At 48.0% G+C, this 24,137-nt stretch overlaps 1 protein-coding gene across 5 annotated transcripts in view; it reads right to left on the bottom strand.

The window, feature by feature from the left end:
- Positions 1 to 1,570: 1,570 nt before the first annotated feature.
- Positions 1,571 to 24,137, bottom strand: part of dlg4b (discs, large homolog 4b (Drosophila)) — a 45,244-nt gene continuing 22,677 nt past the window's right edge. For all 5 annotated transcript variants that reach the window (XM_080299543.1, XM_080299544.1, XM_080299545.1 and 2 more), the window contains 16 exons: positions 16,475 to 16,525; positions 13,635 to 13,759; positions 13,275 to 13,444; positions 12,669 to 12,805; positions 12,437 to 12,587; positions 10,600 to 10,868; positions 9,149 to 9,251; positions 6,915 to 7,011; positions 5,551 to 5,727; positions 5,297 to 5,334; positions 4,743 to 4,790; positions 4,547 to 4,648; positions 4,297 to 4,469; positions 4,104 to 4,213; positions 3,539 to 3,630; positions 1,571 to 3,452 (listed from right to left, as the gene is read on the bottom strand). In XM_080299543.1, the coding sequence (XP_080155669.1) occupies positions 3,346 to 3,452; positions 3,539 to 3,630; positions 4,104 to 4,213; positions 4,297 to 4,469; positions 4,547 to 4,648; positions 4,743 to 4,790; positions 5,297 to 5,334; positions 5,551 to 5,727; positions 6,915 to 7,011; positions 9,149 to 9,251; positions 10,600 to 10,868; positions 12,437 to 12,587; positions 12,669 to 12,805; positions 13,275 to 13,444; positions 13,635 to 13,759; positions 16,475 to 16,525 (1,950 nt within the window). In that variant the 3' untranslated portion in view covers positions 1,571 to 3,345. The remainder of the gene's footprint in view (positions 3,453 to 3,538; positions 3,631 to 4,103; positions 4,214 to 4,296; positions 4,470 to 4,546; positions 4,649 to 4,742; positions 4,791 to 5,296; positions 5,335 to 5,550; positions 5,728 to 6,914; positions 7,012 to 9,148; positions 9,252 to 10,599; positions 10,869 to 12,436; positions 12,588 to 12,668; positions 12,806 to 13,274; positions 13,445 to 13,634; positions 13,760 to 16,474; positions 16,526 to 24,137) is intronic.

The raw sequence follows: 24,137 nt of genomic DNA, 5'->3' as shown, positions 1-24,137 counted from the left end.
CATTAATATACTGCTGCATGGGCTGGGCTGGAGTTACATCGTAAGGGTCTAAGGAGCTTGGAAGGAAAAAAAAGAAGCCATCTATGTCTACTGTGAGCGACCATCTTTGAACAGAGGCGGTGGTTTACAACACCAACTGTCTGCCATCTATAATCCTGTTTTGAGTTCCCTCCCCAGACGCCTTAACACCCACTCACATCCTGGGCCCTCTGACCTCAGGAAATCATATGATAGAGTGGAGCTAGGTTTCACAATGAGCTCACCTTAAACCCTGGCTGACTGTGACCCATACCCGTCTTCACACCTTGGCTCATTTGATTAGGAAGAGGATCAATAGGGGGTCCACTGTCCCTCTTGGAGCAGGGCTCTAGAGTGCGACCAATTTGGTCATAAATCCCAGGTCGCACAGTGCGACCAATTGTTTGGTCTCTGCAAAAAAAAAGTCTCCGTGTGGTCAACAACAGACACACATTATGGCCCTATCATAGTCGAAACCAATCAGAGATAGTCAGGGGCGGGACCTCTCTGATTGGCCGTGGTCCAGTTGAAAGTACAGGTGGATAGAGAGAGGTGAGTAGCTTGAATGAAGCAATAAAGCTCAAAAACTATTTCAACAACCACCAAACAGCAAATGAGAGCAGGTACATGGACTCCACACAAAGACGTAAACACAGAGCGGACCCGACGCATCAGAATCAGCTTTCTCTTTCTCGGCTTTCTCACTCAACAGCCCGCACACGGACACGCCGTCGGGGCTGAAAGCCGACAGCTCGCTGTTTCTGATGCGTCGGGTCTGTGCTTTGTGTTTACGTCTTTTTTGCGCTAGATTCTGAGATGCAGGTTTTGTCTCTCTCGCCGAACTTTTATGCAGGTGCGCCTAAGAAAAAAAAGTGTGCACCAGGACAGCTGTGGCAAACAGCTTCTCAGATGAGAGGTGAAACATCTCCAAGCAACTTAAAGAAGTCCAGACGCTTTTCTTTCCAAGCTCCTTAGTTGTATAAAGTGCTTTGAGTGCTCAGATTGATATAAGAAACAGTCTGTTTGGCTGTCAGCATTCACACTGGAGTTTCTCCTGCACACTTTGTTCTCCAGAAACTGTTCTGGTATCCAAACTTGCAGCTTTTTAAGACTACACCACTATTACTGTTCATTCTGTAGCTTTTAAACTTTTTAAAATATTAAACTTGTTATTACTTTTTATTTCCATTCAAATGAATGAAGAAATCTTTAAATCCTCTTTACACCCACCCTACTTTGTAACCTCACTAGTTCAGCATACATACAGTTGGCACTAATAGGGATCATTTCTGTAGCAGAAAATGACCTGTGATTAGATTCATAGATGACCTGCAGATTGTTGGTCTGCTGAACAGGTTTCATGTGAGGCGTGTTCACTCATATTTATCACCTGTGGTTAAACGTGCAGGTCCTCAGCTCCATCAGTATCTATGACACCACCTTGGTCATATAATCAATAATAAATTTATGTTTGTCAGGATTTTCAGCTGATGGGCGGAGTCAGCAGTCAGCTGTGCACGAACACGCAGGATCCAACATGGAGGAGACTCAGTCAGCTTTTATAAGGAATTTATTTCAATATTTCAAGAGTTTCATTTATAACTAATTCATGTCATTATACAACGAGCCGCTCATCAAACTATCTCAACTCTGTGTGAGTGTGAGTGTGTGTGTGTGCATAAATGAGTGTGTGTGAGTGTGTGTGTGTGTGTGAGTGTGTGTGTGTGTGTGTGTGTGCGTGTGCATAAATGAGTGTGTGTGTGTGTGTGTGTGAGTGTGTGTGTGTGTGTGTGTGTGTGTGCATAAATGAGTGTGTGTGTGTGTGTGTGTGTGAGTGTGTGTGTGTGTGTGAGTTTGTGTGTGTGTGTGTGTGTGCGTGTGCATAAATGAGTGTGTGTGTGTGTGTGTGTGTGTGTGTGTGTGTGTGTGTGTGAGGCAGGCTAATCAATACTCAGATTTAATGATACATCAGTGTTTCTGTCAGTGCTCACAAACTAACGTGACCTCAGGTGACCCCGCTGAGTGCACGTGTGTGTGATGATATTACATCATCTATAAGTAGGATTACTTTCATTATAATAATTATTATTATTCACACGACCCTGATATTCAGTCTGGGAAACCCCGCTGGAACCCATCTACACCCAAAGCACTGTGGGTAACAGAGTCCTGTGAGCGGGACACATGCCCCGCCCCCTGATGCTACCCCAACCTCAAGCTTTAGCTCCGCCTTCCCCTCAGCAGGGTAATTTCACAGTCTCCACCCTGCCATCTGAGCAGGGAATCATGGGTATTGTAGTCAAGCACAGACCCACAGGCAGCATGTGTGGCCTGGATCAGCTGAGACTTGTGGGTAATGTCGTCCTTCTGTGCTGTAGACATTTGTGGGTGGAGTTTATCCATCACCACAACTGGGAAGTGTTGGTGCTGCAGTCCAGACGTTTTTGCTTAAAAATGGAAGTGTTTCAATCCAAACTGTCCATCAGGAGGGGATTATGGGAGCTGTAGTCCATATGAGGGCAGTTCAGTGTTCAGCTAAGAAGGATTGTGTGCGTTTAGGTCAAGACAGAGGATTGTGGGTCATGTAGTCCAGCATAAAGTTGTTGCAGTCAAAACCAAGGAGGATTGTGGGTGCTTTAGTGGAAGCAGGGGGAAAGACAGGGAGTTGTAGTCCAAACACAATGCGGTTTGAGGAGTTGTAGTCCAAACAAAGGGTGGTTTGAGGAGTTGTAGTCCAAACAAAGGGTGCTTTGAGGAGTTGTAGTCCAAACACAGTGCGGTTTGAGGAGTTGTAGTCCAAACAAAGGGTGCTTTGAGGAGTTCTAGTCCAGGCAGAGGAGGACAGTAGCAGATGAAGTGTGGAAAGTGAGGGCGTGGGGGTGTAGAGGTGCAGGCAGAGCAGGATTGTGGGTGTTGTAGTCCAGTGGTTGTTTGTTACTTTAAGCCCTGAAATAGACTGTGTGTTTGAGCCCCATCGTTTATTTACAGTCACACAAGTCTGTATGTACACTACACACCAACACGTGCACACTCACACACACACACACACACACACCATCTTCACATCACACAAACCAATAAATAAATAGATAAATAAATAAATAGCATGATATAAATACTTCAGTACCAGGTCTACAGGCTCTGATTCATCATGTACTGATAATAAACCAATCAGTGTGAGTCTGTCCTCGTCTCAGATTAAAAACATCCTGATCCATCAGTGCGTGCGCCCGTCACCCTCCCAGAGAAGAAAACAAAAACCCGCTGGAGGGAGGGAGGAGCCTGGGCGTGACGTTAACAGCAGTTCCCGTGAAGACAGTCGGCCAATCAGAGCCTGTCGCGTGCGGGGACCCAGATGTAGGGTCCGCTCTGCTCCTCGATGACCACTTTGACGTGGTGGTAGACTTCCTCGAAGCTGTCGCCGTGCACGATGGCTGGAAGACAGGCAAAGATGGCATCAAACCCTGAGACGCTCGTACGTTTCACACGTGAACGCTCGTGAACTTAATCGTTGTTTTACCTGTGAAGCACTCCAGGAAGTCCTGCTCCAGCTTGATGGCTCGATCCAGAGCTTTCCTCGCCTGCTCCTCCGACAGGCGCTTGTTCAAGTCCCTGCACCAATGCCACACGTGTTAATTCTCACAGCGACATGAAATGCTCTGTGGCTCCGCCCACAAAACAACGACACTTTGAATCAAATCTTAAAAAAAAATTTAATTTAAAATTTTAATTAATTTTCTTTTAAAGAATGTAATTGAATGACATTTGAGATTTCCATGTTTGAACTTTAATTTACTTTAAGAATCAAAAATTAAGAACCTCCCTGATTCGCAACCTGTGGTGTTGGGGGCTTTTTGTCCCTGGTAGGGTCTCCCGTGGGGGCCCAGCTGGGCACCCACACTAGAGTCTGTGGATGAGGCACAACTCGTCTATCACCAGGTGGCAGATGTCAGAATCTCATCTCTGCTGTTGCAGACCTCTGTCTGTTACTGGATCTGGGAGGTTGGTCTGATTTGACCTTTATGGGCGGAGTCAGAGAGCAGTTTGATCTGACCTCATGATTTTACGTGACGTGTTAGACTCACAGGATGTTCTCCAGCGACCGCGGTCGGATGAAGATAGCGATGGGGTGGAGCTGTGCCGCCTGCAGCCTCCTCACGGCGTTGGCCGACACATCCAGGATGCAGTGCTTCCCCTGAACACACACACACACACACCGTCACAATACTGGCACTGTGGGAGTGGAAACGGCCACTGTGGGAAAGTGCGGACTGTCACCTGCTCGGCCACCTGTCGCACACTCTGCACCGACGTCCCGTACAGGTGGTTGTTGTACTGCCCCGCCTCGATGAAGCGGTGCGACTGGATGTCCCGCTCCATCTGTTCCCGTGACGCCACAAAGTGGTAGTCCCGCCCATCCACCTCGTAGTCCCTGCGAGGGCGAGTCGTATCTGTGAGAGAGAGCGAGGCACACATTAGAAACCTGTCTGTTCAGTTCCTGTTCGACCACCTGTAGGCGGAGCCTTACGGGGGACGCAGGAGCCGAACTTGTCGGGGAACTCGGACAGCAGGTCGTCGTTGACGCGGTCTTTGGTGGGTCCCAGGATGATGATGGGGCGGGCATAGTCCACTGAACACACACACAGAGGTCATGTGACCCACAGTCAGAGGCGGGAACAGTTTGATTTAGAGTCTGGGGGTCAAAGGTTACTGGTGACACTGACCTTCAATCTGAGTGATGAGCTCGTAGCTGTGAACGAAGCCTTCTCTACCTGCAAGAAGAAGAAACACCTGAAAACACAGGAAGTGACATCATACGAAGATCTGACCCATGACGGGGACATGATGATGAGGAGGGTCTGAGGTTACATGAACCCTCAGTTTGACTGAGTCACGTGGTTAGAAGTGAGAGAGGTCAGAGGTCACTTCCTGTCTGAAGGTTCCTGTGATGCTGTGATGAGGTCAGAGCTGATGGACGCCTCTGTGTTTTTGTGTTTCTGAGTCTGAGTGACTTCCTCTGGATCCTCGCAGAGGAGAAAACAGGAAGTAGATACTTCCACTTCCTGTATCATCAGCACAGGCTGCAGGTTTTATTTAACTTCCTCACACTGAACATGGAGCTTCGATGAATGACCTCTGACCTCTTCCTGTTCCTGAGCTCTCAGGCTCCTCCTCACTGATCATCAGGAGGTCAAACTATCACCACAGGAGTGTGTGTGGAGGAGTCACTGATGAATAACCACGCCTCCTCCTCCTCCTCTGTGTGTTATTATTTTACCTTTGCTCTTCATCCGTGACCACTCCTTCCTCTCCACTCTGAAACACACACACACACACACTGGATTCATTGTGTATTATTGTCTTTATCTTACAGTATAAAGCACCCTGAGGTGGCAGTCAGTGTGTGTGTGCAGCATTCACTGACCTGTGTGTGTGTGTGTGTGTGTGCAGCATTCACTGACCCGTGTGTGTGTGTGTGCAGCATTCACTGACCTGTGTGTGTGTGTGTGTGTGTGTGCAGCATTCACTGACCTGTGCTTGGAGGGGACGTAGCCCAGCTCCTCCAGCTCCCCCTGCTGGTTGACCCTGCGTGCCTGCCACCACTCCTCGTCGGCGCTGTCGATCACGTGGAAGACCTCGCCAAAGTTAAAGTCCAGCGCCTGAGACAGCACGCCGCAGTCCCACTGCTTATCGTAGTCGAAGAGCGCCCTGTAACACACACAGCACGCCATGGAGAACGCCGCTCATCGCCTCTGAGGACCTCAGGAGGTCATGTGACCGCCTCAGACTGTCAGCTGACTGGGAGTCATTTAAATTTAGCACATCTGGAGTCAGAAGTTGTTCCAGGAGTTCTCTGTGTGTTCTTTACACACACTTCGGACCGACAAACACAGACACACACAGTCCTGTTTTCATATCTTAGTGAGGACATCAATTGACATATTTCTTACCCTAACCATCAAAAATGAAAGCGTCCCCATAACTGGGACCCTAAAACCACATTGTGAGTCTCAAACATGTCTTCATAGTCCCCATGATGGCTGTTGGTCCCCACAAGCATAGTAGCATTTAAATGTTGGTCCTCACAAAGATATATAAACATGTACACATACACTAACTAAATGTTATGAATTCTAAACTGTATAAATGGCTTATTACAGCTCATACAGCGCTTTTCTACGCACTCACAGCGCTTTATGCAACGTGTGCATTCACCCAAGCACATTTTCTTTCTAGCTCACATTCACACATACTCTGATGGATGCATCGGTGAACATTAATATCTCGCTCAAGGATATTTGGCATGCAGACCAGGGGAAGCCAGGAATCGAACCACCAACCTTGCGATCAGTAGATGACCTGGTCTACCGCCTGAGCTACAGCCACTCCTACTACAGACCTTACAATTCTGCAGTTGTTTATAACTGTTTCTATTGTTTTACTGTATTCTACCGATCTGTTCTGTGGATGTCCGTCTGGTCTCTGCTGTGTAGAGAGACAAACGTGTCTTACTGAGGATAAACCTCACACTCATAAACGTGGTGTCTGTGTTTCAGGAGGCAGAGCGGCTCGTCCTCTGAGGTTGTTGGTTCGATCCCTGGCAGCTCCAGCCTGCGTTCAAACCCATCCTGAACCTGAGGTGCTCCTGATGTGTTCATGTTTTAGATTTGTTGGTAAAGGAATAATCTGCTGGATGCATCCATCTCTGAATCTAGATGGTTGATGGTTACAGCTGAGTGACACATGATGGAGTAAAGCACACCTGTTCACAGGCGTCATGACTGTGAGGTCATTCTGACTCATTCACAGTAGGAACAGATGAAAGAGGCCGGGCGTGCTGCCCTGAGGAGACCTGGTCCAGGTGTCTCAGTGTGTCACAGGTGAGCTCAGGTTACCTGATGTAGAAGGTGCGGCTGTTCCTCAGACTGCCGGACGAGCTGTTCATCATCTGCTCCCTCAGGTCGTGGATCTTTGCCTCGAAGCGACTGTACTCTGAAAACACACACTCAGAGTTTAAACAGGGTCAAGGTCAAAGGTCACACAGGTACAAGGGTCACATGATCAGAGGTCTTTACACACAGTGAGCAGGACCAACCATCAGGATCATTGCAGGCCAATCACAGCTCACAGATGGATCAGGAGACCCTGCTGTTTCTCAATATGTGTACTTGTGTGTACTTGCGGGTACTTGTGTGTACTTGCGTTCTCGTGGACTTGTGATACGTCATCAGTAACAGTACTGCTCCAATTCAAAGTAGCATCAAGCCAAGTACTTTCCTTCTTCTCCTCTCGGAGGAGGCGGACGCACTTTTTCTCCTCTCCCTTATCTTCCCTGCTGATGTCCTTGTCTAGTCTCGTGGTTTTTGTATTTTCCCTGGAACACTCTCACAGTCTGTTCTCTAAAACCTAAAAGAGGAATCATGGATTGGATCAACTGGTCTCTGAATGCAATCAACACCCTTTTCTCAACGAGAAGTCTGGGCTCGGGTGAGCCTGAGTGCTGAAGATATCGACCTATTCTGAACCATGGTAACAGGGTTCTGGCTGATCGGAGCTGGCTTGGCCCTGACTTATCGAAGAATTAAGGAAGCGGAACCGGCTGTTCAAACCCCCACAAGGCTGCCCGCTGGGATTGAACGCAGCACGGATAAGATCTTGGAGAGGCTACGGCTGCTGTGAATACTCAGAATAAGATCTCTGACTGCAGACTGGATACATCTCAGAAGGGCTCGCTCGGAATAACATCTCTGGGCACAAAATTGGATGACATCTCGGGGAGGCACACTGCCGTGAGTTCTCAGAATCGGCTCCTTGAGCACAAGAAATGACAACATCACAGAACGCAAGTATGGCAAAGCTCGCGGCTCTCCAACGGGAGATTGAGAGACCAGTGTTGGACTGTAGAACTGCTTTGAAATTCATATGAGCTGTTCGCACTAAAGTAAAACATACCATCACTTATGCAGATACCCCTTTGGCGCCAGCTGCAAGGCTGGAGCTGAACAACAACACCCTGATAACGACTGTCTTTAGTCTGTTCCTTCCCATTCCATGCAAGGCCACCTGGGTTGGCTGGAAGACTGGGACTGCAGCGGTCCCAGATCAGATGTACACACTGGAACTCTTTCCCATGTTGCTTGTCTGTGTTTATTGTGTTATGGTGTGTTGATACCTGTGCATTCCTGTATTATCCTTTTGTGTTGCACATTTCAATGTTTTTTTTCCTCGCTACCTGGCCTGACCTGTCTCCCCAATGTGATGTTTGTATTGTATGTACGGTCGGCAAGGTCTGTCATCTCGGTTGTGGGCAAAAGACCTGCAACTGACAAATAAAGGCTATCTCATCTCATCTCATTTCAACATTCCCGGATGTGTTCTGGCTCCTCCCATTTTACCCAGCATGCATCAGTGGTGTCTTATGTGGACTTGGTGCAGCCAAATATCCCAGAATGCATTTCGTCCAAAACTCAAACACAGCAGTGACGTAGGACAGCTGCTAAAAAGATATGACTCTGTGTAAAAAAATGAACTTTTAAGATATTTTAAGGCGAGAATGTTGCTGTGTGAACTTCAAATATCAGGACATCACATATTTGTAAAAGCGCTCCGACGTTTTCAGAGACGTCTGTTACCCACCAGCTGTCAGCTGACCATGAGGTCAAGGGTCACCAGAGCGAGAACAGCGGACTCCATCGTTTTTAACCCCCCGCGGTCTTTCACTGCTCAGGTTAAACATATAAGTCACTTAGACAAAATGTTCATGTTTGCTTTATTTGCCAAAGTGCCTGAAATACTGTTTTATCTTTTTTCTTACAGAAATCTCCCACACCATGAGAAATTTCCACTGCAAATATTAATAACAGTAAAATTACGAGGGGATGGCAGTGAAACCTCTGGAGCTGTGATGTCATCAAGTCATCAAGTACACTGATGTTCCAGCTGTGGAACGATCGCGCTGCGTTCTCAGGAAGTGTGACGTGTGAACTTACAACGCACGGACTAGTGAGAACACGAGTGCGCAGTCGCGTACTGGAGTAGTGACAAACGGGTTAGGTGTGTGTGTGTGTGTGTGTGTGTGTGTGTGTGTGTGTGTGTGTGTGTGTGTGTGTGTGTGAGTGTGAGTCCTCACCCTCAGGTCTGTACTGTGCTACTATGGTAACAGTCTGCCCGGCGTTCTTCAGAGCTGCTGCTGCCTGCTCATGTGTGGCGTACCGGAGGTCCACCCCGTTCACCTGCACACACACACACACACACACACACACACACACACACACACACACACACACACACGTTAGTTGAGTGGATCTGTGGTCAGTACCTCTGCCTGACCAGCAGGGGGCAGCCAGGTTACACTTTTGTTTCTGCTGGTTACAAACTGTGACTGAGGACCAGAGCTGATGTAACACCAGACAAGTTACTCATCAGAGTACTCTGATTACTTTTCTGTTGTAGTTTGAGAGTCTAAAGCACGTGTGTCAAACTCAAGGCCCGCGGGCCACATCCGGCCCGGCGTACATTTATATCCTGCCCGCGAGATGATTTTATATAGATGTACTATTATTGTTATGCATGGCCCGGCGATATGAGGCGCTAATAACACACAAGTTGACTCTGACAGCAGAGCCTTTCAGCGCCAGTGGGAGGCTGAATATATGTTTACAGACATGCTGGTAAAGCCGTGCGTCTTATTAGTGGAGCTAATGTGGCTGTAAGGAATTTAGTTTAAGACGGCACTACGAGACAAAACGTCAGGATAAGCTGAAAACCTAAATGCAGAAACTACAGGAAGTAGAAGAGCTGAAGAAGAATCTGACATTTCAGCAGACGTTTGTCACCAGAGCAAAACCACAAAGTGAAGCTGTTGTGAAAGCAAGTTTTACTGTAGCAGAGGAGCCAAAGCAGCCCGGTACCACTCTGAAGAGCTGCAGGATGAAGCTGTGCGACGCACCAGTGCAACCTGCCTCACTTTCCCTGCTGCAGTAATGTTGAACCAAGTCAGCGGACGTTGCTGAGCTGCACCTGTGCAGATTCAGATGCAGCTGCAGTGTAACGATGCACTCAGGGAAAGTACGACACTGAACGTCCCGCACAGTTTATTAGCTCCACTCCTGCAGCAGTGCCCAGCTCCGTCTACATGCAGCTCCAACCTTGTGTTTGCTCTCATTTACTTTTTCTGGGGTTTTGGCAGCATGTTCGTATTTCTAACTTGCAGGATATATTTTTATGAAGAGCAAATTATTTAAAGTTAAAGTTTATTTTTTTAAGTTTATTTAATCTGGAATAATATTCCTGTCTGTTTTTATTCATATTTATGTTTAAAAAACAGTTTTAGTGTTCAATGAATGTTTGTCTTGTTTGGCCCGCGACCTAAAGTGAGCCTTGAGTTTGACACCCCTGCTCTAAAGTACTCCTATTATTTTGGACTTCATGTCTTCATGTGATCAATAACTCCAACAGGTGTTAGTTGTTGGAGTTATTGATCACATTTATCTCTAAATAACTCACCTGCTCTGAAGACCTGCTGTGTGTGTGTTTGTGTGTATTACACTGAGGATCTGTGTGTGTGTTTGTGTGTATTACACTGAGGATCTGGTCTCCCTTGCGGAGCTCCCCGCTCAGGTCTGCTGGGCCTCCTGCGAGGATGAAGGAGATGAAGATGCCCTCTCCGTCCTCTCCGCCCACGATGTTGAAGCCCAGGCCGGTGGAGCCGCGCTGCACGCAAACCCTGCGAGGCTCCCTCGAGTACTCGTCCTCTCCCATCATGCCGCGGGGGATCGGGGAGTATCGCCGCGGTGACGGAGGAGGGAGGGCTTGTGGGTAATCGCACATATAGTCCGGCTCCATGTAGGCTGCAGCGAGGACAGAAGATTCAGCAGCTGATCTCTGACATCTGGATCAGGGACACAGGTCTAACATCTGAATAAGGGACAGGTCTAACATCTGGATCAGGGTCACAGGTCTAACATCTGGATCAGGGTCACAGGTCTAACATCTGGATCAGGGTCACAGGTCTAACATCTGGATCAGGGTCACAGGTCTAACATCTGGATCAGGGTCACAGGTCTAACATCTGGATCAGGGTCTAACATCTGGATCAGGGTCTAACATCTGGATCAGGGTCAGGGGTCTAACATCTGGATCAGGGTCACAGGTCTAACATCTGGATAAGGGACAGGTCTAACATCTGGATCAGGGACACGGGTCTAACATTTGAATAATGGAAAGGTCTAACATCTGGATCAGGGACACGGGTCTAACATCTGGATCAGGGTCACGGGTCTAACATCTGGATCAGGGGCAGGTCTAACATCTGGATCAGAGACACGGGTCTAACATCTGGATCAGGGTCACGGGTCTAACATCTGAATAAGGGACAGGTCTAACATCTGGATCAGGGTCACGGGTCTAACATCTGGATCAGGGTCACGGGTCTAACATCTGGATCAGGGTCACGGGTCTAACATCTGGATCAGGGTCACAGGTCTAACATCTGGATCAGGGTCACAGGTCTAACATCTGGATAAGGGACACGGGTCTAACATTTGAATAATGGAAAGGTCTAACATCTGGATCAGGGACACAGGTCTAACATCTGGATCAGGGTCACGGGTCTAACATCTGGATCAGGGTCACGGGTCTAACATCTGGATCAGGGACACGGGAGTAACATCTGGATCAGGGACAGGTCTAACATCTGGATCAGGGACACAGGTCTAACATCTGGATCAGGGGCAGGTCTAACATCTGGATCAGGGGCACGGGTCTAACATCTGGATCAGAGACACGGGTCTAACATCTGGATCAGGGACACGGGTCTAACATCTGGATCAGGGACACGGGAGTAACATCTGGATCAGGGTCACGGGTCTAACATCTGGATCAGGGACACGGGTGTAACATCTGGATCAGGGACACGGGTGTAACACCTGGATCAGGGTCACGGGTGTAACATCTGGATCAGGGACAGGTCTAACATCTGGATCACAGGTTTAACTGGTTGCTGACTGTGTGTTTGACACAGTATTCTGGATTAATCTGTTATGAATGATAATCTTATCCATAGTAAAGCAAACATCCTGGACCTTCCTCTGAGTCTTGAGTTCACCTGCATCAGCATCAAAGCCTGATAGGATCAAACATTCCTGGAGCTTCTTGAAGGAAAACCTCATTAAACTCATTTTAAAGCCTGACTGTGTCCTGGTTTCATCTTCTGAGGAGTTTAGAATTAGTCTGAGCTGAAAGTGCACATCTGTCCTCTAGGTGGCGCTGCAGGGAAACTAAAGTCATCATTCAGAGCGAACTCACATCTGTACAGACGACTGATATGCAGTATTATTTACAATATTACTGTAGTATTATCACTGTAATCAACCTGTGAGCAGGTCTAGTCAGTGTGATGCTGTACAGGTGTACTTACAGCTGGTCAGGTCGGGGGGGCTGTATCGATCAATTGGGTGGATGTACTGCGAGGTGGGCGTGGCCACCTTCAGGTAGACCACCTCTCCTGTATTCTTCAGGGCTGACACGGCGTCTTCGTGCAGGACGTCCTCCAGAGACATGTGGTTGACCTGCCGGGGGGCGGAGCCTCACGTTAGACCACAGTCACATCAGTTTAGCGTGTCAGAGAGAACACGTGTGATGTCACGTACCGCCAGGATTTTGTCTCCGATCTGCAGCCGCCCGTCACGGTGTGCCGCCCCGCCCTCGATGATCTTGGTGACGTAGATGCTGTTGTCTCCAGGGACGTGCTGGTTCCCCACGCCGCCCGCTATACTGAAGCCCAGACCTGCACCGGGGGGCGGGGTTAGATTAACAAAACCCAGAACACAGCGAGTGATGAAGATCAAACTGACTCATGGCAAACAACGTTTACAGATTAAAAAGGTGATGAACTAAAATATGTTACTGACGTAATCAGTGCGTCACAAAATGTTAAAAATATATAAAGTAATAAATCTCCAGGTGTGACTGGCTCCAGGTGAGGTGACACGTTCAGGTGTGTTTCTGCTTCCTGTGTGACCAAACTGTATTTACAACAGGTTTATTAAACATTACTACAGTGTCCTGCTGAGGAATCAGAGTATAAAGGGTTATAAAGGTGAATCTCGTGTATGAAGCCTCTGTCATGTCTCTAATTCTTCTTTTGCTGACATAAAACATAAAGTATTTAAGAACTGTAATGACTCTAACAGTCCAGCAGAGGGCGGCAGAGCAGCTGGAATCACAGTTACATAAGAGCTGCTCTCCTGTCTCACCTTTGGGTCCTTTCATCAGTTTGATCTGTGTGATGCGTTCGCTCGGTGGGCGTCTCCGCAGCACGTACAGCCTGACAACAGGCCCCGCCTCCTTCAGCGCCTCCACAGCGATGGAGTGAGTGACCTCCCGGACGTCCACATCGTTGACGAATACGATGCTGTCGTTCACCCTGGAGATGAAGAGAGAGAGAGAGTCATTGTCACCTCCTCAAACAGCTGTTTGAAGGCTCAGGGGTGATCAGGTCCTTTAAAGGTGAGAGGCTCAGCTTCATGTCCTCAGAGAACACAAGCACAAGCAGTCTGTGTGTGTTTCTGTGTGTGTCTGTTTGTGTGTGTGTTTGTGTTTCTGTGTGTGTGCACCTGAGGCGTCCGTCCTGGGCAGCGGCTCCTCCGGGGATGATCTTGGTGATGAAGATGGAGGGGTCGTCTCCGATGTGAGGATTGTCGGTTCCTCCCGCAATGCTGAAGCCCAGACCAGAGTTACCCTGAACACACACACGTGAACACACACATGAACACACTGTACCTGATGCAGACCTGGGTCTCCCTGTATGTGGATCCCGGATGAGCCCCCACTTATACCAGCACCTGGCCCATGAGCTCAGTGAGCTCATAAATCAAATCTGGGAGTGAATCTAAGACAAACAGCCAGCCCAGGCCCAGGAGAGTTATGCAGCTGTCAGGTTAGCTTCCTGCACAGCTGGATAACCTGGAGCTCTGCAGATGTTGGCGTTTTTATCAGACTCAGACTGATGTCCAAACCAGCTGACTTTTGGATCTTCAGCTCTCAGAGGGGAGAAAGAGGAGAGAGGCTGAAGAGACATTTGGTGTTTTCTGGTTTTGTATTTTTGATAATCTTGAATTTTGGTTCTATGTTCTGTATTATTTATTCTTCTGGTCATAATGTTATATTCTGTTTTCTATAGATCCTGCTTTCTGTGCTGTTAGTTCCCTTCATGATGGAGCAACGAGGTGAAGAAAGACAAGCTGAAGGTTCATTGGTCCAGCAGACCCAGTGTTCCTCTGCTCATGGTCTCTGTTAGAGACAGGGGGAGTAAGTCGGACATCCAGTAAGTGGAGCTGCTGCTCCTTCACTTTGAAAGGACCCCGATGAGGACGTCCTGAGGAGCTGACACCTGTCACTGGGCTGAGAGGCCTCATGGTGTGAACTAGGACTGGGCGATATATCGAGTTTTTTAAAAATATCAATATATTTTTATACGAGATATAAGATGTGACAATATCCTTTATATCGATATAGTCTATGTTACTTTATAATTATAGTTGTGGAGCCGCAAGTTTGCCTCTCTTTCATCCACTTTCGTCTTTACGCAACGTTACTCGGCCTCGCCTCTCCTTCACTGAACACAACTCCCCCTCCTCCCCCATAGCTTCACCTGCAGGCAGCGACAACATGGACACGGCAAATCTCTGTTAACGAGTTACCGCGCATCGCCCCGTGCGTGGGGCTGGACGGCGTCAACGTGTTAGCGAGCTAACCACGCTAACGAGCTAACCACGCTAACGCCATGCAGCCCAGAGGGGCTGCACAGCCTAGAATCCTTTCATTTTCTCAAAAGTTGACAGCTCGCCTTATGTATGAATCCTGGTTGTGCTTGATGACCACGAACCAATTTTCTGTGGAACACAGCGCTCAGCAATCTGTCAAAAATGTTTTAGTACGACTTTGCTAAGCTACGAAGCTGCAGCGCTTGATGAATTGCCAGAGCATTATGGTTACCGAGAAGCCTCGCGGAGTGATACGTACTGTGCTTCAACGTAATATTACTGTACTGTGTGTGTATAGGGACCATAAATGGCACCTGTAAGAGACACGGTTACAAAGAGGATTTCAAACTGCAGGCTGTCAGTCACGCAGTAGAAGTTGGGAACAGAGCAGCTGCTTGTTATTATGCTCAGCGTCTGTTAGCTTACATTTTGACTGCACAATTGTGAGCTTTTTGTTATGCACAAAAACAACAGTTTTCTTTTATTTATAGAGCATTATTATTTAATAGATGCTGATCATTTATTTTTGAGTAATTTCTTCATGTACATCTGTGCTGTATGTTAATAAAAGTGCCTGTGTGACATCTGGGACACAGCTTTGACTAAGAACTCTCTCTTCGTTCTTACTTTATGGCTTTTAAAAAATATCGAGATATATATCGTATATCGCCATCCAGCTAAAACGTATCGAGATATGAATTTTGGGTCATATCGCCCAGCCCTAGTGTGAACTGAGTTCAGCCTCAGCAGCAGGTTACCATGACAGCAGTTAGTCAGCTGTTTCAGTCAGAGCTTCACTGACGGAGCAGAGGAGATGTTTCTGCTCCACTTCCTGTGATGGTGTCACCATGATAGCTGCTGTCCACATGACCGCAGGAAGCTGCGAGCTGTTGGCTGAAGACATCCACAAAGACGAGCTTCACCTTCCTGTCCTCTAACAAGGCTGAATCTAATCCTCCTCCTGCTCCTGCAGCTCTCTGGACCATCTGCCTGATGGAGGTCAGTCCTGCCTGATATTACCCAGCAGCCCTTTCACTAATGTGTCTTCACAGCAGAGCTAAACCTTCATCATCATCATCATAAGCCCTGACAGGAACATCTCATTTACTTCCTGTTTTCTTCTTCTGTGGTGTTTCTGCCTGCAGCTCGTATTCAATGATCAGCTGTGCATGAATTATGCAGATGTGTCTGCAGACTTCTCACTCACTGAGGACAGATGTTAGTGTCTCTGTCCACCCGCTGTCTCTGACACACCTCCACACTCATCCTCACCATCCTCCTCCTCCTCATCATCATCCTCACAGAGTGCATGAAGGGCTGATGGGAGGTGACTCATGAAATCACTCCTGTGTGTGCTGACAGCTGTGCCTCTGTGAGCAGATCTGAGACCAGCTGATTAAACGTCAGGTTCACTGGTTTGATTTGTAAAAGGAGCTAAAAATAACCCGCTGATGTCAGGGGGGCGTGGCTTACATTCAGAGGGTGACGGCGGCTTTTAAATCAGAGTGATGCGTCTAAAAACAGAGCGGAGACGAGCTGGAAGGAGCGCGAGGACGGAGTGTTTCTCACCACTACACGTGTGTGTGTGTGTGTGTCTGTGTGTGTCTGTGTGTGTGTGTGTGTGTCTGTCTGTGTGTGTGTGTGTGTCTGTGTGTGTGTGTGTCTGTGTGCGTCTGTGTGTGTGCGCTCACCCTCTCCAGTGTGATCTCCTCGTACTCCAGCTCTCCCTCTGACCCGTTCATCTGTAAAAAAAATAAACACATGAAGAGTTAAATCACATCCCAGAATATCTCTGCTCATCGCCACGGCAACTCCATGGTAACAGCTGTTGAGCCCTCAAGGGGCCCGGTTACCTGGGCAACTGTAGCCGTAGCTATAGCAACCAACTCTCATATCATCTGCTCCAAGCACTCATGAGAGCTTGGAGACACGGTTATTACATCACTTCCTGCTGTGGCGCTCTCTCCACTCATTAACCACACACCTCACTGAGTCATGTGACCAAACCCTTCACAGCTCATCCATCATCATCCACCCGCCTTCTTCGTTTGTCCAGGTGAGGGTAGCTGGGGGCGGAGCCTATCAGTCCATGCCAGCTGTTCACGCTGTACACACACTCTACCTCACACTTACACAGGTTATCACAGGAGGACACACACACACCGCCCAGCATGTCCTCTGTCCTTCATGTCCTGAAGCACACCTGACATCATGATTCTCATGACATCATCATGACATCACTGACAGCCACAGATGTGCAGCTCCATCAGTGCCATTTAAAGCTGTCAGCAGGCGCTGTGCTAGCTACACCTGATGTATTCAAAGCCTCCATCAGGCTGCTCTACACCCAGCCAAACACCTCCAGAAGGGCCAGGCTCAGTGAGGGGGGGACATGTGCTGCAGATATGAGGGAGGGTTCAGGGTCACCTGATCCTAGACCCGCCCACACACAGCTCTGACCATCAACACACACACAGAGCTGTAAACAGGGGTCAGAGCTCCTGCAGGTGTGTGTACAGGTGAGCTGTTAGTTTTCAGTCATTCTTCATGAAATGCAAAGCGGTTACTGAAACAGCTGCTAACAGCTGGAGCAGAGACAGATACACTGTAACAGCGTCTCTGTTTGTGACACGTTCAGATGATCCAAACAGGAAACAGCTGGAGCAGCTTCTCTGACAGTAAACTGTGTGTTAGAAAACGTGTCTGAGGGTTGGACGTCCTTTAATCCGCACACTGTAATAAAAATAGGAGCTAATAAAAGCTTTAAAGCAGATAGAAATAACTGCAGGATGTTTGATGCTTGATCAAAGCTCCACAGGCAGCAGCTGGTAAATTTATCAGCTGTACTGTATTTGGAGCTCATCACACCATCACTGAGCCAACATGGCCTCCCTGTCAGGGGGCGGGGTTTGTGATTTCTTGGAAATATGTTCTTGTGTTGTTATTATTAGTTAGGACTTAGTTGAGTTTTAGTCCAGTTTGTGTTATCACCCGTGTCCCCTTGTGTCTCTCCTCTGTGTCCCTCTCTCGCTCCCTCTCTTGTGTCAAGCTTTCGTGTCCGAGTTCATGTCTCTCCATGCTTCCTGTTTTATTTTGAAAGTCCGTTGGCGTGGTGTTGTTGCAGACCTCTGCTCCACCAGGAGTCTACAGGAAAACTGATGTTCCATGTTCAGTGTGTTTAGCTTTGCTTCCCATGTGGCGTGATGTTCATTTGTGTCAGCTGTTTCCACTTACCTCATTACCCTGCTGTATATTTAAGTCGTTCAGAGTCGGGTCATCTGTTTGTGTTGCTTCAGGTCATGTCAGGTCTTGGGTTTTTTTGTGCTCCTGCTCAGATTCATGCTCATGTTCTTGTGTCATAGTTTTCATGGTTAGTCTTAGCTGCTCCCAGTTTAGTTTTGTCCCAGTTTGCTTTGTCTTTGTTTTGTGTTTTTTTTCCCATCAGCCAAATAAATGGCCCACATTTTGTTAAACCTTAATATAACACTCGCTGTTTCCTGCTGACACACCTGGATACAGGAGCACAACATCTGTATCCTGACAGCTCAGAGAGCTGAAGCATCTTCACCCACTGATCTGCAACTTCCACCTAACCTCCACCCATGTCACACTGATGGAGGTCTTTAACACAGCTGGAGCCTGAGAAGGACCAGAGTGAAGGGATCAGGACCTCCATGAACCCACCACCTAAGCTAGCTAGCTAACTAGCACCTGCTCTACTGTACTCTACTCGGTTCTACTTGACTTTACTTGGTTACGGCTGGTTTTTGTTACAGATGAGTCCCACCTCAGTCACTTCTTTGAAAGTCTGTTTATGTCACTATTTAAAATGTTTGTCATACAACAAACAAACCCAACGTCGGGGTCGCTATAGCAACACGGCACGAGTCCTGTGATGTCATGTGTGTGACACAAACACAACAATGGAGAACTTGATGTGTTAAACAGTGGTAGACGTGTGCACGCTGTCCAGTAGATCCCAGTGGAACTGAGGCTCTAATGTAGGTGGGTGCTTCAGGGCCTCGGCTGCAGTCTGTTTTCAGGGGGCCCCAGGCCCCTGTTTTCCTTACATTACATTAAACCAACATGACGGAACCACCAGTCCCAGCCTGCAGACGGTTTTCATCGTGCTGTTGTTCACAGACAAAGACCCTATCAGGTGTCTGAACTATGCACGTTTAAATTCATGTAGTCAGAGTCACTAGAGGTGTCCAAATTCATGGGCTGCATCCTCCTGAGGACCCGGCCTTCGAAGTCTACGTGGGACAAAATATAACAGGACACTGGCGTAAACTCTCGACTGTCTCATACTTCTGTTTAATCAGTTTTCTGTTTGACGTTTAGTCAGCTGTGTGAAAACCAAGGAGGAAAACACCTGGGGGATTAATAAAGTTTTATTTAATCTAATCTAATAACTTTAATCTCAGCCAAACCGATTTACTCACGAACAAACAAAACACTGAAAAAGCCCAACAATAACATTTTTAGGTTGTCTAAGTGACTTATATATTTCACGTTTAACCTGAGTAGCAAAAGTCCACGGGGATCTGAAAATGATGTGTCGGGAGTTGTGCCGTTCTCGGCAGCTCTAGTGACCCTCGAGCTCCCGGCTTCCTATCGAGCTGGTGGGTAACAGACGTCTCTGAAAACATCGAAGCACTTTTGCAAATATGCGATATCTTGATAAACCGAGCAGATATTTGATGTTTACACAGCTACTTTCTCGCCTGAAAATATGTTAAAAGTTTATTTTGTGACCCAGAAAGAGTAAGAAGAGTAATATTAAAACTTAGCAGCGGCCGCCATTGTTGGAAACTGGAGTTTGGCTGGGCCGAGCTATGAATTCTGGGATATGGTGGGCCACGAAGGACTCACCCGACCCATCCTTCAAATTCGGGGAAAAGGAGGACGCATTTGTCGGCTGCATTCGGAGGAGTCTACGAATTTGGACAGCCTTCGTCGCGTCGCTGTGACTTAATCGCTCTATAAACACGTCCTCAGGAGGATGCAGTCCATGAATTTGGACACCCCCACTATGTACAAACACACACCTGTAACCTCCACAGTCACCATGGTAACATGTGACATCACGGGCCTGGCACAGGTGAGCGTTTCAGCAGCTTACAGGTGTGAGTTCACACATTCATGACTGCAGTTTATATGATTAATAAAGAATATTGTGTTCTTATCACAGCTCAGTGTGGAAATCACATTATCCTGAGCTGTGGGTCGTTTCCGTGGAAACACAGTGATGTAATTTAGTTAGCAGGCTCTGTTAAAGAGTGCCTCTGTCTGTTGTTTTAGAGGCGCTCGCTGTGCGATATGAATCTGTTAATAGTTCATGAATTCATCAGCCGTGTCTGTGTGACGCTCACATGAGAAGTTATCAAGCATCAAAGATTTAAAATCAGGCAGAAACAGGCGACGACCAACGGGCCAGATACAGCAGGATGCCCACGATGAGGGTAAACCTGTGTGTGTGTGTGTGTGTGTGTGTGTGTGTGTGTGTGTGTGTGTGTGAGAGTGTGTGTGTGTGTGTGTGTGTCAGTAACACAGTGAACTCTGCTTCAGTCCCTGAAGGCTCGAGCATCAACACTAAAACACACAGTTCACTTCATTCAGCTCATCTCTGGAGACGCTGCAGCTCCAATACACTTATATAACAGAGAGAGAGGGCGAGAGAGGCAGGCTGACAGCAGGAGAGAGAGAGAGAGAGGCAGGCTGACAGCAGGAGAGAGAGAGAGAGAGAGAGGGCGAGAGAGGCAGGCTGACAGCAGGAGAGAGAGAGAGGGCGAGAGAGGCAGGCTGACAGCAGGAGAGAGAGAGAGGGCGAGATAGGTAGGCTGACAGCAGGAGAGAGAGAGAGGGAGAGGGCGAGAGAGGATGAGAGAGAGAGAGAGAGGGCGAGAGAGGCAGGCTGACAGCAGGAGAGAGAGAGGGCGAGAGAGGCAGGCTGACAGCAGGAGAGAGGGAGAGGGCGAGATAGGCAGGCTGACAGCAGGAGAGAGAGAGAGAGGGAGAGGGCGAGATAGGCAGGCTGACAGCAGGAGAGAGAGAGAGGGAGAGGGCGAGATAGGCAGGCTGACAACAGGAGAGAGAGAGAGAGGGAGAGGGCGAGAGAGGCAGGCTGACAGCAGGAGAGAGAGAGGGCGAGAGAGGCAGATTGACAGCAGGAGAGAGAGAGAGGGAGAGGGCGAGAGAGGCAGGAAGACACAGAGTGCAGCAGACAGAGCAGGAGCATGGTCCACGGTTGGTCTACGGTTGGTCCACGGTTGGTCCACGGTTGGTCTATGGTTGGTCCACGGTTGGTCCACAGTTGGTCCACGGTTGGTCCATGATTGGTCTATGGTTGGTCCACGGTTGGTCCACAGTTGGTCCACGGTTGGTCCACGGTTGGTCCACGATTGGTCCACGGTTGGTCCACGGTTGGTCCACGGTTGGTCCACGGTTGGTCTACGATTGGTCTACGGTTGGTCCACGATTGGTCTACGGTTGGTCCACGGTTGGTCCACGGTTGGTCTACGGTTGGTCCACGGTTGGTCCACGGTTGGTCTACGGTTGGTCCACGGTTGGTCCATGGTTGGTCCACGGTTGGTCCACGATTGGTCTACGGTTGGTCCACGGTTGGTCCACGGTTGGTCTACGATTGGTCCACGGTTGGTCCACGGTTGGTCTACGGTTGGTCCACGGTTGGTCCACGGTTGGTCCACGGTTGTTCCACGGTTGTTCCACGGTTGGTCCACACACTTTACCACATGAGAATTTTCACATTAAAACGAGTCCCAAACATAACGAGTTCTTAGAAACCCAGACGTGAGAGTCACACATGTGACCAGCTCTTAGTAAAAGTCTTAGATGAAAAGTCATTAGAAACACTCCTTCAGCACTGAGTCCTTCAGCCTGGCCCAGACCCCCCACAGCCAGTCTGAACCATCCCTGTGACCGGCCTCCACACTCAGTCCTCAGGGCCACTCACCATCTCTGTACAGAGAGCAGAGCCCTCTGCTGGCCAGGTGAATAAGTCCTTCACCTCCATCCTGTTTCTTGGGTAAAAACAGAAGACTCTGTGGGACCCAGTGAAGAAGGTCCAAAAAAGTCTACGATTACTGACTGAAGTTTGGCAAATAAAGGTCGACAGGAGGGTCCACGGGAGACAGACGATGCCACAGCACAGATGCAGCAAGATTATTCATGAATGACAGCTCAGGTAAGATCCATTTCTGTTTCAGTCTGGCTTCTACCGTTTCCAAAACATGACTCCCTAATAAAGCACCATCCTTGTTTCCAGGTGAGTCCACAGTAACACAGTCCTCTGCAGTCCTCTCCCCACCATCACAGCCTCACCATAAACCTGACCCAGTTTATTCTGGCCGAGGAGGTTTCTCCAAATGTTTCATACTGTGTTTCAGAAACGTTTCATCACTTGGTTTAGTTACAACAGCATCATCTGCATACGCTGAGAGTCTGAGACCAGAACGTTCAAACCAGACCTGAGTTTAGGAGGAGGGGCTCCCGGAGCTCAGTAATAACCACGTATATGATGCTGAATTGTTCCAACTCGTGTGGCATCTCTTTGATTTGTGATTCTGGGCTATTAAATAAAACTGAGCTGACATTTGTGGGACCACAACAGAGAGGAGAAAGCCCGAACCCTCTCTGCTTTCTAAGGAGCACAAACAACCCAAACCAGCGATCATTTCAAGCTCTCAGCGTCTCCATACAGGAGATCCTGGAGTCCTGTTTAAGCCTGTAATCTGAGAAAAGTGCAGTAATAAAATGTCACTGGCACACTTAAAAACTCTGAGAGTGATCAGAAAGCTGGACTGGAGTTTTTGGACTTTTATAAAACCTCCTTCACCTGGCAGCTCACACCAGAACCACCACCAGGCTGAACTTCAGAGCTGAGAGCACTCCCTCCAGAACCTCCAACAAACCCTCAATGCCACACCACACCACACACCAGAAAACACACCACAAACAATAAACAGAGAGAGGGTGAGAGAGGTAGACTGACAGAGAGGTTTAATCTGTGTGAATCAACTAAATCTCTTCCTCGTTACCCCTGACAGCGCTCTCTCTCTCTTACTGTGAGTCTATGTCTCTCGGCCTCACAGTGACTCTGCTGCTCTCAGAGTTTAGGACCATCTTCTCACATCCATCACAGCTCTGTGAGTGAGCAGCTGTGCAGAGTCCTCACAAGCTGAGCTGTTACTGATCTGGTATACACGCTGAAGATGAGGAGCCCTTCATCTTCATCACCATCACATCCTTCACACCTGCTTCGTTTCCTGAATGAATGAAGCTGAGCTGAGGAACGCTGAAGGTCAGGATCCATCAGAGACATTAAACCTGCTGCAGGTTTGGAGACCCAGCTGATCCAGTCCAGGTAACCAGTAATGACTCCATGAACTTCTTAATGCAGTTTACTCAAAATCATCCCACAGATGTAATATTATCTACAGCTACTCTTAGTACCATTGATGTTAAGTTAGACTCTTTTTCTCCAATTGATCTTTCTGAGTTAACTTCAATAATTACTACGTTGGCTACCATAGCAGTATAGCACTGCAACATGGCATTTGGGTTTTCTAACTAAAATAGGAAAAAATAGGAACATAAATAGTGCCATCATTGCCAGACCTGGCCCACATGTGGTTGACATACACTCTGCCATAACACAGAAGTGCCAGCTTGATGCCGGATCCAGGGAAGACCTGTTTTCTATGAGCCTGGGCCACATACACCAAACCACAATCAAACCAGATATGGCATGCCATCACATAAACACTACAATCTATGCCAGGACTGACCCATATCTGGATGACATACATCTTACCATGCCAGCAGTGCCGGCTTGATACCAGATCCAGGCCAGACCTGCTTGCCATTTGCCTCCAAACCATCAACGTGTCTTTTAGACCCCATTCCTACAAAACTGATCAAAGAAGTCCTGCCATTAATTAATTCTTCGATCTTAAATATGATCAACCTATCTCTAATAATCAGCTATGTACCACAGGCCTTCAAGCTGGCTGTAGTTAAACCTTTACTCAAAAAGCATCTCTAGACCCAGCAGTCTTAGCTAATTATAGGCCAATCTCCAACCTTCCTTTCATATCAAACATCCTTGAAAGAGTAGTTGTCAAACAGCTAACAGATCATCTGCAGAGGTTTATTTGAAGAGTTTCAGTCAGGTTTCAGAGCTCATCACAGCACAGAAACAGCTTTAGTGAAGGTTACAAATGATCTTCTTATGGCCTCTGACAGTGGACTCATCTCTGTGCTTGTCCTGCTAGACCTCAGTGCAGCGTTCGATACTGTCGACCATAATATCCTATTAGAGCGATTAGAACA

Source organism: Astatotilapia calliptera, chromosome 3 (assembly GCF_964374335.1).
Source record: "Astatotilapia calliptera chromosome 3, fAstCal68.1, whole genome shotgun sequence".
Lineage (NCBI taxonomy): Eukaryota > Metazoa > Chordata > Actinopteri > Cichliformes > Cichlidae > Astatotilapia > Astatotilapia calliptera.
This window is presented reverse-complemented; position numbering and strand designations above follow the sequence as displayed.